General features: G+C 40.6%; 1 protein-coding gene across 3 annotated transcripts in view; it reads left to right on the top strand.

Annotated features, from left to right (window-relative positions):
* Positions 1–16,211, top strand: part of limk1a (LIM domain kinase 1a) — a 57,730-nt gene that overhangs the window by 32,500 nt on the left and 9,019 nt on the right. For 2 of the 3 annotated variants that reach the window (XM_034225491.1, XM_034225492.1), the window contains 5 exons: positions 13,281–13,390; positions 14,556–14,771; positions 15,060–15,165; positions 15,316–15,521; positions 15,980–16,166. In XM_034225491.1, the coding sequence (XP_034081382.1) occupies positions 13,281–13,390; positions 14,556–14,771; positions 15,060–15,165; positions 15,316–15,521; positions 15,980–16,166 (825 nt within the window). Of the gene's footprint in view, positions 1–6,799; positions 7,057–13,280; positions 13,391–14,555; positions 14,772–15,059; positions 15,166–15,315; positions 15,522–15,979; positions 16,167–16,211 lie in introns of those variants that run through there. The other variant, XM_034225493.1, reaches the window with a different exon arrangement.

Here is a 16,211-nt window from a genome sequence, read left to right as displayed (position 1 = left end):
TGAGCTGCTGCCACAGTGATAGAAAACACTTCAAGCTTCACTTAAAGCCACAGTGTGCATGTAGAAAATTAGACCTTGTGTTCAGCCAGACAGAAACATCAAATGATTATCACTCTTACCACTGTGATGTCAAACCAACACGCTTTGATCTTAGACCTACCATTTGGGAACAGTTTTCTTATTGTTTGCTCTAAACTGTGAAACACCTTGGTAGTCAAGTCCCTCTCTACTGGGCCAGATCAATTACGCTTTAAAAACATTGCACTTTTTACTCTCAACAAGGAGGTCAGACTTTTGCTTCCAATAGTTTGTCTTTTTTGTTTGACAGTTTATACGATTTTTACAACATTTGACAAAGTGTTGATTTAAAGGCCATAAAACAAGTATAGTTTTTTCTGTGGTTAAGATAGCTAGACCTCATATTATATAACAGCATATGAAACTCGTCCCCCAGGCACACTTGTGTCTTTGGAAATTATGGGGGGTTGTATTTTCCAAAACTAACATTTCAACTTTTGTAACTTCTCATCCATGTTTGTTAAAGCAGTAAGCCGTCCAGGATAAGCAAGTTAGTGGATTTTGAGTGCAGTTGTGATTTTTGTCTGCTTTTCCAGGCAAAAAAATTAACCATCAATCTCTTAGTTATGTTACCGGGGGTGTCTTTGAAAAGTGTGATTTTATATATCTTGTTTTGTCAGTGTCCTGTGACGTAGAAGGACGGCTGTGTCCTACTTGAATACAATCACTATATACACAGTAGGGCTGCACGATATTGAAAAAAATTGACATTGTGATTTTTTTCCCCCTGCAATATATATTGCGGTTTTTTTTTGTTGAAGGTATTGTCCTCCTGTGCCTCGTTAATTTTTTACTGGTGTTTTAATGGTCTGCAAACTAGCGGGGCATGCTGTGATCTGATCAAGAATGATTATGATTGGTGGTTTGCTGTGCATGCAGAGCCTGCATGTCACTCACTCAAGTACCCCTGACATGAGAGCCGCGCAAGTTTTCCTTTTGTAGCAAGCAGCAAAATAATTGTAACATGACGTGTTTGAGTTAATTCACCTGAGCCTGTTTTTCAGGTCTCAGGCTCAAAAATGACATTCCCAGAACAAATGACCATATCTTCCCTTCTAAAAGGGGTAAATTAATAATCTTTTCTCTCAAAGTAATGATAAACCTGTGAGTTGGATGTAGAAAAGTCCAAATCTATATAGATGTTTTTTATTTTAAATAAAATTCAGATTGAACATAGTAAAAAACTGTAAATTATAGTGTCCGTCCAAAAATTCTTTTTTACTTATAGTGAAAACTAACCTTTGATGATGGGATAATAATAATAATTCCTTACATTTATTATAGCGCTTTTCCAGATGCTCAAAGCGCTTTACAAATACATATTACACATATGTTTTATACATGCAATGGTCACTGTGGACAATACCCACAGGAGCAAGTTCAGGTGAAATGTCTTGCCCAAGGACACAACGGCTTTACAGACGCAGCAGCGGCGGGTTTCACCCCTTGATCTGATGATCATTGCACAGCGCACTGCGCCACACCGTCCATCTTCACGCCTCAAAGTCATCGATGCGCTTTTACAAGTACACATTGATATCATACATGTACTGTGGACATTACCCACAGGAGCAAATCCAGATGAAGTGTCTTGCCCAAGGACACAACGGCCTGACACTGTGGCAGCAGGAGCGGGTTTTGAACTGGAATTCCCCAGCACCCCCCTTGATCTGATGATCAGATGCACAGACCACTGCGCCACCCGTCCCTTTAGTAGACTAAAAGCTTTAGGAATCCAAAGTACAACATATAATAAGTACCCTGTATCAAGATTGATGCAAAACAAGTGACATTTGACCTTTTTAGAGAGATTTAGCACAAAAAAACTCCACCTCTGAGGTGATTTGGGTGGATTTTCCATATCTCTGGCCCCCCTTGGTCGATTTTGACGAATGAAATCTCTTTATAACCGCTAGAGCCAATGGAATTGAGGGGAAGTTCTAGACACACCAACACATGAACAAATAAGGAGTGAGAGTGACACGTAGCCAAAACCGGAAGCTGCATACACTCTGGTGGCTACCATTAGCAGCTAACTTTTGTGCTCCGATTTTTACATACAAATACAATTATGGATTATAAACAATTGCTTCAAAGCCACAGATACATTATTAACCTATGGATCAACCGATTCAGCCGCGTTTTTTCTCGTTGTAATGCCATTGAACACGTCGTTTGATCAGATTGACAGCTACGGTGAGACGATCTCCCGTAAAAGCTCCGTAAAGGTACGTGTTGTGATGTCTGTGTTTGCTTCCCCTGTCGCGAGATCGGATCGCTTAGTGATGCTACTATACTTAAATAATCTGTGGAGTCTCAGCTTTAATTGGATATATTGTATGTGCAGTTTCGATAAGTAATAAGGGTATCTTTATTTTTTAATTCTGTGCTAAAGTGCGTCAGCATTTTTTTTTTTTAAATGAATAAAACCGCACGTCCCTGCGGTGTGAATATCGCGCATGCGCATATCGCGATTATCGCCATGACACGATATATCGTTCAGCCCTAATACACAGACAATAATATTTTATGAAGGCCACTGTGTGTTTTTATATTATGAGCAAGCTGGTGTGTGTGTTCAGGTGTAAGCAAGTGTGTGTGTGCTGCTTCATCTGCCACTTCTGCTCCTGTCAGCATCTACAGCCTTGAGTTAGCTGGTATTAATGAAGTTGGTCAGTTATTTACTGCCCTGCTGAGTCTGATGTATGTGCTGAATACTAGGTAACTTATGTCATTGAATTTATCTCCTCTCAACCCTCCTTCATTCTATCTGTCCATCACACCTTATGGATAATGTTTAGTAAATCCCAACCAGCTCCACATAGAGTCAGTCAGCCTTTCTGCAAACAGCTCAGGGCTGAGAGCCAGCCAATGGGAGCGGGGCCAGACATCGACCTGGACCTGTTACACTTCAACAGTCCAACAGAAGATTCTGGTCTCACGGTTTCTCACCCTCACTGTGTTATCTTTGCCACAACACTCTGTAATCAGGCTGCTCTCCACACGCCTGTATGTCTTTAGAGTGGACCTTAATGTTGACCAGCATGACATTTAGCAATAACACACCCATGTAACACTGGTGCATATAATATGGTCCAGTTTGCCAATGCCTGGCACTGAAACACTGCAGGGCCAAGCTTCTGATACATGGTTCTTGGAGACATTGTTGGATCTAATAATGCATAATGTGGGCTTTCTGAATACATGATTACAGAAAAGCTCCTATCAGGTCAGGTGGTTGCAATTTTGGCCTTACTGGTATTTTTTGAAATATTTGGGACTTTCTTTGTTTCTTGTTTCTCTTTCTTTGTTTCTACATAAAGTAATGAAACAGCTGAAGGTGAAATCTAAAATGTTTCTCTGAAATCACAAGTGCTTATTATTATTCTTTTGGACTTTTTGACATAAGATGTACCCAACTCAAGATCACATGTTCTCAAAGTTACGTCATGTGCTGTACAACTTCCCTCTTCTAAATGTCAGGTCTCAATCTTAAAAACACATATGGATTTTTTCCTTACATCATACATGGTTTTAAGATAAGAACCAAAAAGTGAAAGAATTAATAAAACATAGACATCAATGTCTAAAAAAAACACACCTGTCACGGAATGAATTAATAAGTGAGAATAAGTTTGATTCTTGTCATTAATTTTAAATGTGCTAAATTATTATATTACTCAATAGTGATTTTTCCAGTTGTAGAAAGACAGTGGTAGATTAAATAGAGCAGTGTGAGAAAGGAGATTTTGGTTCAGTGCCTTGAATTTCTTCTGACGGTATCAATAGTATACCAATATTTTCCTTCTTATGTGGTTCATTTTGAGAAATTGAGTTATCTTCAGGGGGTTGGCCACCAACACAATGGAAAGTCCCAAAGTTTAAGAGTATGAGGCCCCACTGGTGTGAGGTAACTCTGTGGTTGAGTGGGAATCTGCCAGTAGTTTATATAAACGCCTAATCATTTAAGTGAAAACAGACAAATGTGTAATAAGGTTTCTGGAAATGATATTTCTTAAGATGTTGTTGCTGCTCAGGTTGGGACATTGTTTTCCCCACAACAGGATCAGCTGTTTATCTCACCAGTGGCTTTGAACACAACACAAACGTAGTGTAGAAGTTTGTTTTGCATAATATGAAGTGTGAGTTGTGCATTAGGTCTCCTCTGGCAGGTCAGAGGTCAGGCTCAGCGTCGTGCTTGGGGAACTTCAGCTGGATGGCTCAAGGCTGCCATTGTATTTTCTTACTCAATCATCAATGTGTTTTAGAGAGATCATAACCTGAACAATAACCTCAACTAAAGTGTTTTTGAGACTTGTTTAGCATTTCCTCTTTCCAGTGGAAACTCTGACGAAAGCAGCATCCTCTGGGGGTTAAAATCCCCCCCGTGGATCGGCTATGGGCTGCAGGGTTTCACTTCTGAGATGCCAGCAGGTTTAAATTAACTCCACCACAAAAAATGAACATGATTTCACTGATATAATTTTCCCTGCTGCTACCAAAGATGATAATATGTCAGTGTTGTTCAGCTTGTTTTGCTGCCCCCAAGTCATTGCCGATTAAGTTCTGTTGCAAAATATTATAAGGTCACCTGTTAAACACCTTTTCAGGTTTATTCAAGAATTTTTGGATACTACTGGAATATCTTTACATGCTGTTATGGTTGTTTTTTTTAAACCATTATTCCTATCATACTGCCTGCCTCAGCTGTATTCAGCCTCTTTTCTAGTGATACTCCCATTTTATCACAGAGGCTTTATGTTGGTTCTGAGGAAATTGCACAACAGATACTTTTTCTTATTTTTGTAATCAACACATAGAAACAACATACATTATTTTAAATATATAGTACAAAGTTAAATATATAGGATAGTGGCTCTAAGACTGTATACTGTAGTATGTAGTCACTCTGAAGTCAGGTATTGTTTTGTGGGCTGCTAAAGTATGGTGTTTCGGCCATTGCCAAACTGAAAGTCAACACCACAATTGTTATTTTTTCTGCTTGTTGATGCTGGATGTGTGTGGATTTCTCTGGAGCTATTACTAATGCGACTTCCTCCCACTGTAACCTAATCAGTTCTTCTGTACCAGACATCTGTCTCTGCGGTCTGTCTCCACTGCTTTCACATAGGAACAACAGGCAGAAAAGAGGAGTCTATATATATCTGCCCACACAGATGGGCCTGTGAGCGATTGACACATGGCATGCAGGACATGTAAGGGACAGGAACAAAGTGAGACACATAGGCGGAGAGAGAAGGGTGGAAAACATAGCAGCAAAGATAAACCTGTGAGGACAAATTAAACCAGGAAGGAGAGGAGAGAAGGTAGAGCAGGAGGAGGGTCATAATAGGTCAGCTAAACGTTGTTAAAAAAATATCACGCAAGCATTACAGATGTCTTCATTTATAATCAATGCTTTGTAATTGTGATCTTTTCCCTACATTTAACAAAAGACAAAAACATTGTTCTAGATGTGACGAAAGGCTGTTTTTGTTGAAGTTTTTTGTTTTCTTAGTTTCATTTTCATGTGGTAAAACCCAAATGTCGTCATCTGATAAATGTGGAACAGGAGGAAGAACTAATATACTGACTTGAAAAAATTACTTGTTGGTAAGCTACGCAGTTTTAAAGAATCCATTTGAATAATTAATTCAGTTGTTTATGTATTATTATAATTATCAAGTAATAATGTCACAAATGTTCTTGTTTCATCCTATCGAATTCAAAGATTTGCTGCTTTTCTGCTGAGTTTAATTGTATAGTCAGTTGGGATTTTAAATGTCATGCCATCAAAATAAGTAGCTTTAAGATATCACTATGGGCTCGTTTGACTTAACGATTAAACAGTTAATTGAAAGTATGATGGACATAGCAATCATTTATAATCTCTGCACCTGTAATAGGGACATGTTATAGTGTTGAAAGGAACATAATAACAAGCACTGTAAGTTAAAATATTTTCTACAAGGTTCAGCACTTACATGTTTTACCATCTTCATGCTTTAAACAATGCGGATATGCCTTAGTTTCCCTAGCATAATAAATACAATATATGCAAAAATATATATTAGCAAATGAAGATTATTTTTCCCCCACATGATGTCCCATAAGTCACGCCTGTGACTGTCACACTGCTGGTTTCACTGGTTTGGAAATGTGATTGCAGGAATCGGGGGCATCATGGGAGAAGAGGGGGAGTGAGTAATTTACCAAAGACACCAGGGGGTAGAAGGTGTGTGTGTGTGTGTGTGTGTGTGTGTGTGTGTGTGTGTGTGTGTGTGTGTGTGTGTGTGTGTGTGTGTGTGTGTGTGTGTGTGTGTGTGTGTGGTGTGTGTGTGTGTGTGTGTGTGTGTGTGTGTGTGTGTGTGTGTGGTGTGTGTGTGTGTGTGTGTGTGTGTGTGTGGTGTGGTGTGTGTGTGTGTGTGTGTGTGTGTGTGTGTGTGTGTGTGTGTGTGTGTGTGTGTGTGTGTGTGTGTGTGTGTGTGTGTGTGTGTGTGTGTGTGTGTGTGTGTGTGTGTGTGTGTGTGTGTGTGTGTGTGTGTGTGTGTGTGTGTGTGTGTGTGTGTGTGTGTGTGTGTGTGTGTGTGTGTGTGTGTGTGTGTGTGTGTGTGTGGTTGAAGCAGCCGGTCGGCGCGTGTGCAATAGTGGGTGGGGCTTAACCGGAAACGATGAGGTCATAGCAACAGTGAGAGAGAAGGGGGAGGGAGGGGAGAGAGCCGGGAGGAGTGACATGGACTCAGAGATGAGCTCAGCTGCAAAGGCGTAGGCTGCTCTCTCTCTCCTCCCTCCCCCGGCTGCTCCGTTTCTCCGGCCGGTTTGGCTGCTGCCGGTGTTTTGTTGTGACATTGGGGGAATCGCCTGCCTGACTAGAATGAACTAGAACAGCTGGGAGACTCGCCGGCTCTTGCTGACATGGTGGGAGACTTATTTTTCTGGAGCTTCTGCTGTCTCAGGCTCTGGAAGAGAGATAAGAAGGTGAGGCTGTTCACTGCTGCTGCTCTGGGTTACCGGGAGTGATGGGTGATGTACGCAAGCCAGCAGGGAGGCAGACTGCTGAAGTGGCAAATGGTGTGCCGGTTGCTCTTGCAGATACTCTTTCCATCTCTTTAATTTTAAATCTTTAGCTAAATCATGATACTGTCAGATGGAGTGTGTGTTTGTATGTCATTTCAAACTGGGTCAGTGTATTGCTTAGTAATTACAGATCTGCCCCTTTTTTGTGTGTGTCGCACAAGCTTTTTCTTTTTTTCACGGCATGAAAAACTGATGAGCCAAGGTAGGCGTGCTATTTTTAGAGAGCATTCTTCCTCAGATAAAAGTAGGATTTAAAGTGTGTGAGTGCACACAATCAGGCACGGATAACAGTTGTCTTGTCTTATAACAGTGTGGCTATGCAGGGTTACTTTTATTTACCACCTACATGCAGGCCACGCTGTACACCACAGTGCATGTGAGACTTACAGAGAAGAAGCTGAATACATTAGAGCATTTCTGAGGCTGTATACTATGATACTGTACTGTTTGTAGCTGTCGGGGGTTTCCATTCAGACAGCATCAATGTGGCCCACTGTCTTCTCTCTTAGCCTTTCACTGTAATTGTATTTGCTTAAATGATGTTGACTGTAGAAAGTCTAAGAGAGAACCAGGATCATGTATTTCTTTGACTTTATATCCACACTACTTTTGCTCAACTGTTTAAATCAGTTTATTTGTCCTTTTGACACACTTTTGGGATTTGACCCAGTTGTAGCGCTCTCTGTGAGGAGTATCAGGTACCTATTGCACATGCTGTTTTTGACTATTTCTTTGAAACATGAGGTCATTTCTTTAAACACAATTCCTAATCTACGTGTTGATTCTGGGAGCTTAGTCACATATGGACTGTGTTTTTGAGTTTAGCCAATGAAAGAGGCTTTTCAGGTGAAGTTCATTACATCAAACATGAGGTGAGCCAGATCTCCCATAATTCAGCGAGGCCATTCAGAAGCACCTTCAGCAGTGTTGTTATGAGCTCATCGTTCCACATTTAGCCGGAGCGAGGTGAAGTCAGAGGGTGAAGCTGGTGTTTATGTGGGACTTGTTGAGGTTAAGAGACCAGAAGGCATGTGAAGGTCCCTGATGAGATCCTGCTGAGTAAAAACACATTGCACACGTGTATAGAGTATAAGTCATCCAACCTCTGAGTGTTCAACAACAGAGAACTAAACAGGTTTTCAATTACATTTTGTGTCACAAAATTGTCCAACACACAAAGATACGTAGGTAGTTTCTAATCAAAGAGTTTGAATACAGCCAGCCAATATTAATGTTAAAAAGGCTGGAAGCAGTTGACTTTTTTAATAAAATGTTCAATTAGCAAGATATTCAAATAATAGCTAAAATAATTTAAGCTCAACTAAGTGATCTTTATTTAAAATGTTTTTCAAAGAAGTTCCTAAGCAGAAGACGCCCAATCAGGCTGTCTGAATAGTCAAATGTCAACTAAATTAATGAAGTTATTAAATAAATGTAAATTTAAATTTATGTTAAATTGAATGTAACAATATAAAAAATGTAACCATTTTTATTTTTACTGTGCAACATTTCCATTTTGATTGTTATTTTTATGATGGGACCAAAATGACTGGACTATGATGCCTTTATTTAACCAGATATCGATGCATCAGTGGGAAATAATCATCTCTGACAAATACTCATCCACTTCAGTCTGTGGAAATTCTTCAGTTCCAACATGTCTCAGATGTTTCACCGCCTGATTCACTCAATCACTGAACTTCTCCCCTCCTTCATTTCAAATAACTTTTCTCATTTGTGGTTTAACAGTTGGCATCTATTGCTGCTCTTCTTGTGTTTCACGCCTGTTGACAATAAGGGAAATGTGAAATTATGTGAGTAAAATGGAAAATGTTTAGAGAAAATCTGAAATGTGTAGAACATTACATTATGAGGCAACAAGGAACTAAACAAATCAGTTTGAAACTTTACAAATATGAAGAGTTACAAACAAAAAAAAAGATTTTGAGTTTTTATCAACTTGGCAAAAAGTTAAAACACGTGTTTATAGTATTTAACACTGTAATGCTATCAAATGTTACTCGTTTACTTAGACGTAACACTTTTAAGTCATCACCTAAAATCTTAACTCTTACCCAGACTTGCTAACTCATTCAAATATAAATAGAAGTGATTACACAAACCTGAGCTCAGGAAAAGTCAACACGTGTACTGATGGCCTCAATGAGTTGTCAAGCATCCCTGACTTTCTACCAACATGTTTCTGAGCTGTTTAGTGTCGATGAGAGCATTAGCATCGCCATAAATTCCTTTAAATCACTTAAAAAGGGGTTTTCACATTCCACAGCTAACTAAAGGTCACACATATAAATCGTTTAAAATAAATAAAGCTTAAGGGCCCTGACACGCCAAGCTTCCCGACCATCGCCTGTAGTTCTTTATCATGGAGAGTGAACCTCGCCAGTGCAAAATAAAGATGATCTTCTTAGCCTGGAAGTCAGGAATCCATAGGGGGTGAAAGAGGAATCTAAAAGGGTCATAAAACGATCACTCAAGTAAGAAATTAGAGAGCCTAGTACTAAATTAATTATTTATTTTACTTTTCTCCCATGTTTTTTTTGTAAAATACTGTATATTTGTCCTTGTTTAAGAGCTGGTTGTACCAGATCTTCCAATTTAAACATATGTTTTAATATTTTTTTACGTGGAGATTAGTTGACATTTCATCTCAGACAAAGCCATGCAGGTAAAACTATTGCATGCAACTTTGAGCAAAAGATAATATCGAATATAGACATGTCTGTCCTGACCATTGAACCAAAACTGGGGCTATTTGAAATTTAAGTTTCACCAAAATGAACCAACATACCCCAAATTACAAAAGTACATGACTGCTAACTCTAATATACACATATATGCACAAACAAACAATACCTAGATTTAAAGGATTGCGGTGCAATATTGTTTCGCCCCTAAAACTATGTACTTCATGAATAATGCTACCGCTTATTCCTAGCAACTGATTCAACATGTGAAAGCCTTTTTTCAAAGATATTTAATACATTTTAGAACGACCTCATTTATTTAATGACTAATTTCTCAAATAGATGTTACAACCCAATACAGGGCTCTTATTAAAAATATCTGAGGAGGGAAAATAACTCTTGGATTGAAATACTGATAGAAGAAAAACAACAGCAAAACGGATATATCCATTCAAACCAACATTACGATTGGCAGAGTGGCGGCCATTTTTATGTCGACTGATGCATTGCAAAGTGACAGTGGTAGCCGGCACTCAATTTGTATTCGGCTACAGTTCCATCAGTTTTTCCATAAACACATATCAAGAACAATATTAGTATGGATGAATATGTGACCAAGATCCCCATCACACATGGCAACTGAGCATTGAGCTGCAACTTGAGTTAGTTACTCCGGCAACCCGTCAACCCGCTCACCCTTTCCCCAGGGGTGACATGTGTACACAGTCTGGTGTGTTGTCACTGGAAAAGGCCATGAGGCTACATGACCTGCTAAAACACAGTCACACACTCGAGAGTAAAATGGGCTAATAGACAAATCATGGAGTACACCCTCTGAGGCTTGATGGCGCTGTGTTAGTACATGTGATGTTTCTTTAATCAAGCTGTCAAGCAATCACATGGTTTAATATCACATGGAGTATCTGTCTGTTTTACACCTTAACTTTGGAGAGGAAGCATGTCCTAAAAACAGCAGCTGTCGCCTGTCAAATTGGGTTTTAGAGACGTGTGTGTGTGTGTGTGTGTGTGTGTGTGTGTGTGTGTGTGTGTGTGTGTGTGTGTGTGTGTGTGTGTGTGTGTGTGTGTGTGTGTGTGTGTGTGTGTGTGTGTGTGTGTGTGTGTGTGTGTGTGTGTGTGTGTGTGTGTGTGGTGTGTGTGTGTGTGTGTGTGTGTGTGTGTGTGTGTGTGTGTGTGTGTGTGTGTGTGTGTGTGTGTGTGTGTGGTGTGTGTGTGTGTGTGTGTGTGTGTGTGTGTGTGTGTGTGTGTGTGTGTGTGTGTGTGTGTGTGTGTGTGTGTGTGTGTGTGTGTGTGTGTGTGTGTGTCATGCCTGCCTGGCAAGCAAATGGCAGCCACAGTGTCAGGTTGTGCCACACATCCTTTTTTATCTCCGTCCAGCTGTCCTCTCTTCCTGTCATAATTATTTGCAGGCCTGCACCTAAGGAACACTCAGAGGCAGAACATATACACATGTACAGCTACTTACAAACAGCCCTGATGCAGAATTGAAAGCACATAATCTCCTTATAAACGTGTTGTATTACTTTTAAATCCTCTTTTGACACAATAATCTTGCTTTGGTTAAATCGTTAGATATCTTTTAATCTTAACTAATCTATCTTTCATACTTTCGCGTTGTGTTTATTCTCCCTGTCGATGTCTGACAGTAATTGTTTATGGCTCAATTTTATGAGGCTGCTTGGAGGACGAATAAAGAAATTAAGTCGGTCAATAAGCCCTGCAGCTGTTTTCCTTCCTTGTCCATTACACCGTGATTACATCTGTTTTCTCCTCTTGCTTCTCCGTCCCCTCATCGTCTCGCTGCTATGATGTTGTGTTTTCAACTCGACCATTTTAAACAATATTGAAAACAAGTCTTAGTGGTATCATGTTTTCCTGATATTTAGCTGGAAGGTACTGCTCAGATTAATTACTAAATAAGCAGTTAATATATACGTGTACAGCGCTCCTCCCTGCAGCCTGAGGGCCGTCAGCATGTGTGTGTCTGTCAGTGTTGGCTCGTGGTTTCACTGCTGCTCTGCAAGGAGGGTGGGGCAGCAGACATATGGCTGTATGCAATGATTTTATTGATTCTTTGATCTTCACATTTCCTTTTTGTCTCAGTTACACCATCTTTTTCCACGTTATGCACCATTTAGAAGTAGCATTTCGTACGGGTGATTGTTAGTTCTGAAGTTACTTTTAAGGCTGCTGCACAGAATTGTGGCTTTGTCCATAAGCTGATATTTTGCTGTTGGTTAGATGTAAAAAGAAATAAATGGAACTTCTACAATCTAGATATATTTTGTATTGTAATATATTTGTGCCTGATTTTTTTGGTTTACATTTCATTGATTGTTCTTTGTTCAGCATCCCTTCCATAAAATGCCCCCCCTCACTCTTAGTGAGCTAAATTAGCATTGCAGATCATTGCAGTTGAGAAGTGCTGTCAAAAGGCCCACTCCCTCCAAACATTTTCTGCCACTTAAAGCAAAAAATTAGACCACAAGCGCAGCCTTCGAGGGAGCGAACAGCTCCGGTGGACTCGACCTTTGGTGCTTAACATCTTTGCTCATGTTTAATCATAGAAGTCATTAGGCATTGAGTGGGTTGGTCATTTGCATGGATGGGCGCAAGCTTACCTGAAGGAGTTAAAAGGGATCGATATTGATATATGAGAAGGTGTGGGCCACTTATCGATGTCTCAGTCGATCAGAGTCACAACAACCAAGGACAAAAAGATTTAAAGAGCAGCCATAAAAGACTACGGTTGTTATTCGCTGGAGCCTTTGATGATTTTAAACCCTGTATAACAGAACATTGATTTAATGTTCTGAAATATCAAGCTGATGATGTGGATATTTAGCAAAATGTGCATTGTGGTCTACCATACAATGTTGTCACAATATCAATATTGAAGTATTTGATCAGAAATATCTTAATATATGATTTTCTCCCTATCACACAGCCCTAGCTGGAGTTGATGTTTGAACTTTTTGTGATTTATTTGATCATTTTGGTTCTCCCCTGTTGGTCTGTAGAACATCTAGAGCTGAGATCTCCAGCGGCAGCGTCGTCCCCAGATCTGCCGGTGTGATTAATCTGCTCAATGCCTGCTCTGCTTTTTGGGCATAACTCAATTCCCTCAGCTCTAAGCTCGGAGGGGGATCTGGAAGCTGCAAATCCAATCTCCCTGCTCTCAGTATTACCCTCAGTGACCAGGCCTCGCCCTACTTCTCCCACCACTTATTAAAGCCTCATGTTGCCGTTGCCTACAGTAACATCAACAACGCTGTAATGAATTCCCCCCCTGCAGAGCTTTCCACTCGAGATAAAAAAAATATCATGTTGACATCCGATTTTATCTGATATTGACAGCATGTACACAGCAGAATGTCTTAACTGTGTGTTATCTCTCAACAGGTCGCAGGGGAACAGAAATATCACCCAGAATGCTTCACCTGTCTGAACTGCAGGACGTTCATCGGTGATGGAGACACTTACGCTCTGGTGGAGAGATCCAAACTCTACTGGTGAGCCTCAAGCACAAATATAAAAGACATGCAAACGCCCAAATATCAAAGTCAAGATTCAAATCAGTCTGAGATGTTAGCTTGTTACATTTCTTTATTTGTCTACTGTCTAACAAATCAAAGCCTTTTTCAGCTTGTGGTATGTTAGCTCTGATTCCCTTAATTTACCAAACCGTTATTTTCTTTTTTTAGTTTTAATATTCTTTCTTCTGAAACAAACTAATCCTCTAAATCCCTTTGAAGTGCAGTATGGCCACAAAAAAGCTGCCGTTGATTGACACAATCTTAAATGTATGCAGCTTATTTTGGGCTTCAAAGGACTTTTTGGTGACATAACGACCAACTGTGGTGACAAATGACTCAATGCATGGTGGAAACACAGCAAGCACAGCTAACAGTCCCAGTTTAGATGGTTTTAATCCTAAACCTGGAAAATCGGTAATTTCCCGTTTCTTTCGTCAGGTGCAGGTTGTTCTTTTCCTGTGGAGCTCCGAGGTTGTGTCAGTGTGAGAGTCAGGGTTCAATGAGCAACAAGCTGCACTACACAGAAATACATAAGAACAAAACAGCCTTTGTCCTCTTCTGTGGAAGTGGATGATGACAATGTGATTTCTCAGATCATTACATTTATTGAGTGGTCAACCAAACCGATGTATTAGCTTTCAATTCTTTCATAGCTATTTTATTATTCTGATAGTGAGCTCAGTGTTTTCTAAAACATCTTGTAAACAACATGTGATGCTGTAAAAAATGCTGTAATGAGAACTTAATGTTTCCTTATGATTGCACCGACCCTTAAAAGAGACAGAGACCTCACTCAATAATCCCATTTTCTGTTTCTAGCTGCCTCTTTCTCATTACTTCCCGTTAGGCCTGGGTATTGGCAACAATCGGCTCATACAGGAGTTACTACTCAATATTATGATGATATCTTTATTTTTTATTTGGTGTCTGTATTTGCATTTCTCACAATCCACAGCAACATCCACCATCATACCTGTACTCATTGTGTATTGTCAACCACTTTCTGCTACAAATCTTTGTATTTACAGTAAACTGGCAATTATGACTAAACCGTGTTTTGAGTCTGTGTCAGGAAAAATGTATCAAAATACTCAATATTTTCTAATACCCTCACTTTTCCTCAATCCCCCTCTTGCTCCAGCGGTCACTGTTACTACCAGACCATCGTGACACCGGTGTCGCTGTCGGACTCGTCATGCTCGCGGATCCCTCACACGGTCACACTCCTGTCCATCCCAGCCTCTGCCGAGGGCAACAACGGACGCAGAGGGCGAGGTTTCTCCGTGTCCATCGACCAGCCGCTCAGCCCCACCGGCGGCTACAGTCCTGAACATGGACCCACCATCAGAGTCTCACAGTGAGTCTATCCATCCATGTCTGTGTGTCTGCAAATATTGTGGATAGTCATTATGTGAAGAGAAGAGAAACTAACGAAAGGAGAGGTCAGTACGTTCGTGGACAAAGGATGAAAAAAGCTAGACAGTGTGATAGATGAGGTTCATTTAAATGATACAATAGAGTGGAAGGGGAAAGGAAATGAGCAGAAAGTATGAGTCACTGTTATTTAAATTAGCTGAGACTTATCAGATCTCAGGTCTGTGTGCAGGAAGGTGCTTGATTTATGATTTTGTTCTTCTGTATCTAGGGTGGACACAGAGTGCATCAGTCCAGATGTGAAAAACTCCATTCACGTTGGAGATAAGATCCTGGAAATCAACGGGACACCCATTCAAAATGTCCCCCTGGATGAGGTGAGATTTTACCTCACTGTAAATGTGCAAATGAGAATCTCCATCTCATTGTAGCACTATATAAAGCATTTCACCAGACTTCTTCCATGAGAGCATCTCTCTAGCTTCAAAGCAATCTCTGCTGCTCTAACCTGAACTCGTCCTCTCCAGATCGACCTGCTGATCCAGGAGACCAGCCGGCGGCTGCAGCTCACCATCGAGCACGACCCTCACAGTCCGGGACCGGAGGGAGGCTCCTCGGAGGCTGAGGATCGAGTGAACGGCCCCCTGACCACCCCTCTGTCAGAGGGCCCCAGCCCCAACCTGCCCATCACACAGCCCCCCATCCCCGACAGCCTGAGATCCCGCATCATCACGTAAGAAACCCATTTTAATGATGCTAATTGCAGTTTTGCTCTACTTTCTACCGTTTAATGTGAAGAGTAAATTTTGAATGGCCACAAAAAGACTGTACTGCTTACGTGTAGTTGCATACGATATATACTGTGTTAAAAATTGAGGAACACAAAAGCAAAGCAGAAATGTAAAATCTATATCTGCACATTTTAAGTAACCAACGCTGAGATTTTTTTCTTCTGATGTATCATGTTGTATTGCTCTTTTATATTTTGGGTAGAGTTAGTGTAATTCTTTGTCAAGTATAAATGGTAGGCTCCTTAAGCTCATACAGTGAGCCTATTACTGTATGGTCCAGGCATTGTACTGTCAATAAATACCCTGACACCCTAAACTAAATAAGAATAAAAGTAGCAGCAATCACTAATCAAATACTCTACTCTATTCCCTTCCTTCTCCTCCTGTCCCCTCCCTCCAGGCGGAGCTGCAGCATTGATAAGTCACCCGGCTCCAGCAACGCAGCATCCCCCATCTCCCAGAGGAAGGACATTAATCGATCAGAGTCGCTGCGCGTCGTGTCCAATCAGACGCACCGCATCTTCCGCCCATCTGACCTCATCCATGGAGAGGTGCTGGGGAAGGGCTGCTTTGGACAGGCCATCAAGGTGGGTTTGAGTGGCAGAGACACATATGGCTGTATGTAAAATACA

The sequence above is a fragment of the Gymnodraco acuticeps genome, unplaced genomic scaffold (assembly GCF_902827175.1).
Source record: "Gymnodraco acuticeps unplaced genomic scaffold, fGymAcu1.1, whole genome shotgun sequence".
Lineage (NCBI taxonomy): Eukaryota > Metazoa > Chordata > Actinopteri > Perciformes > Bathydraconidae > Gymnodraco > Gymnodraco acuticeps.
The sequence above is the reverse complement of the archived record's forward strand: the minus strand, read 5'-3'. Positions and strand labels throughout refer to the sequence as shown.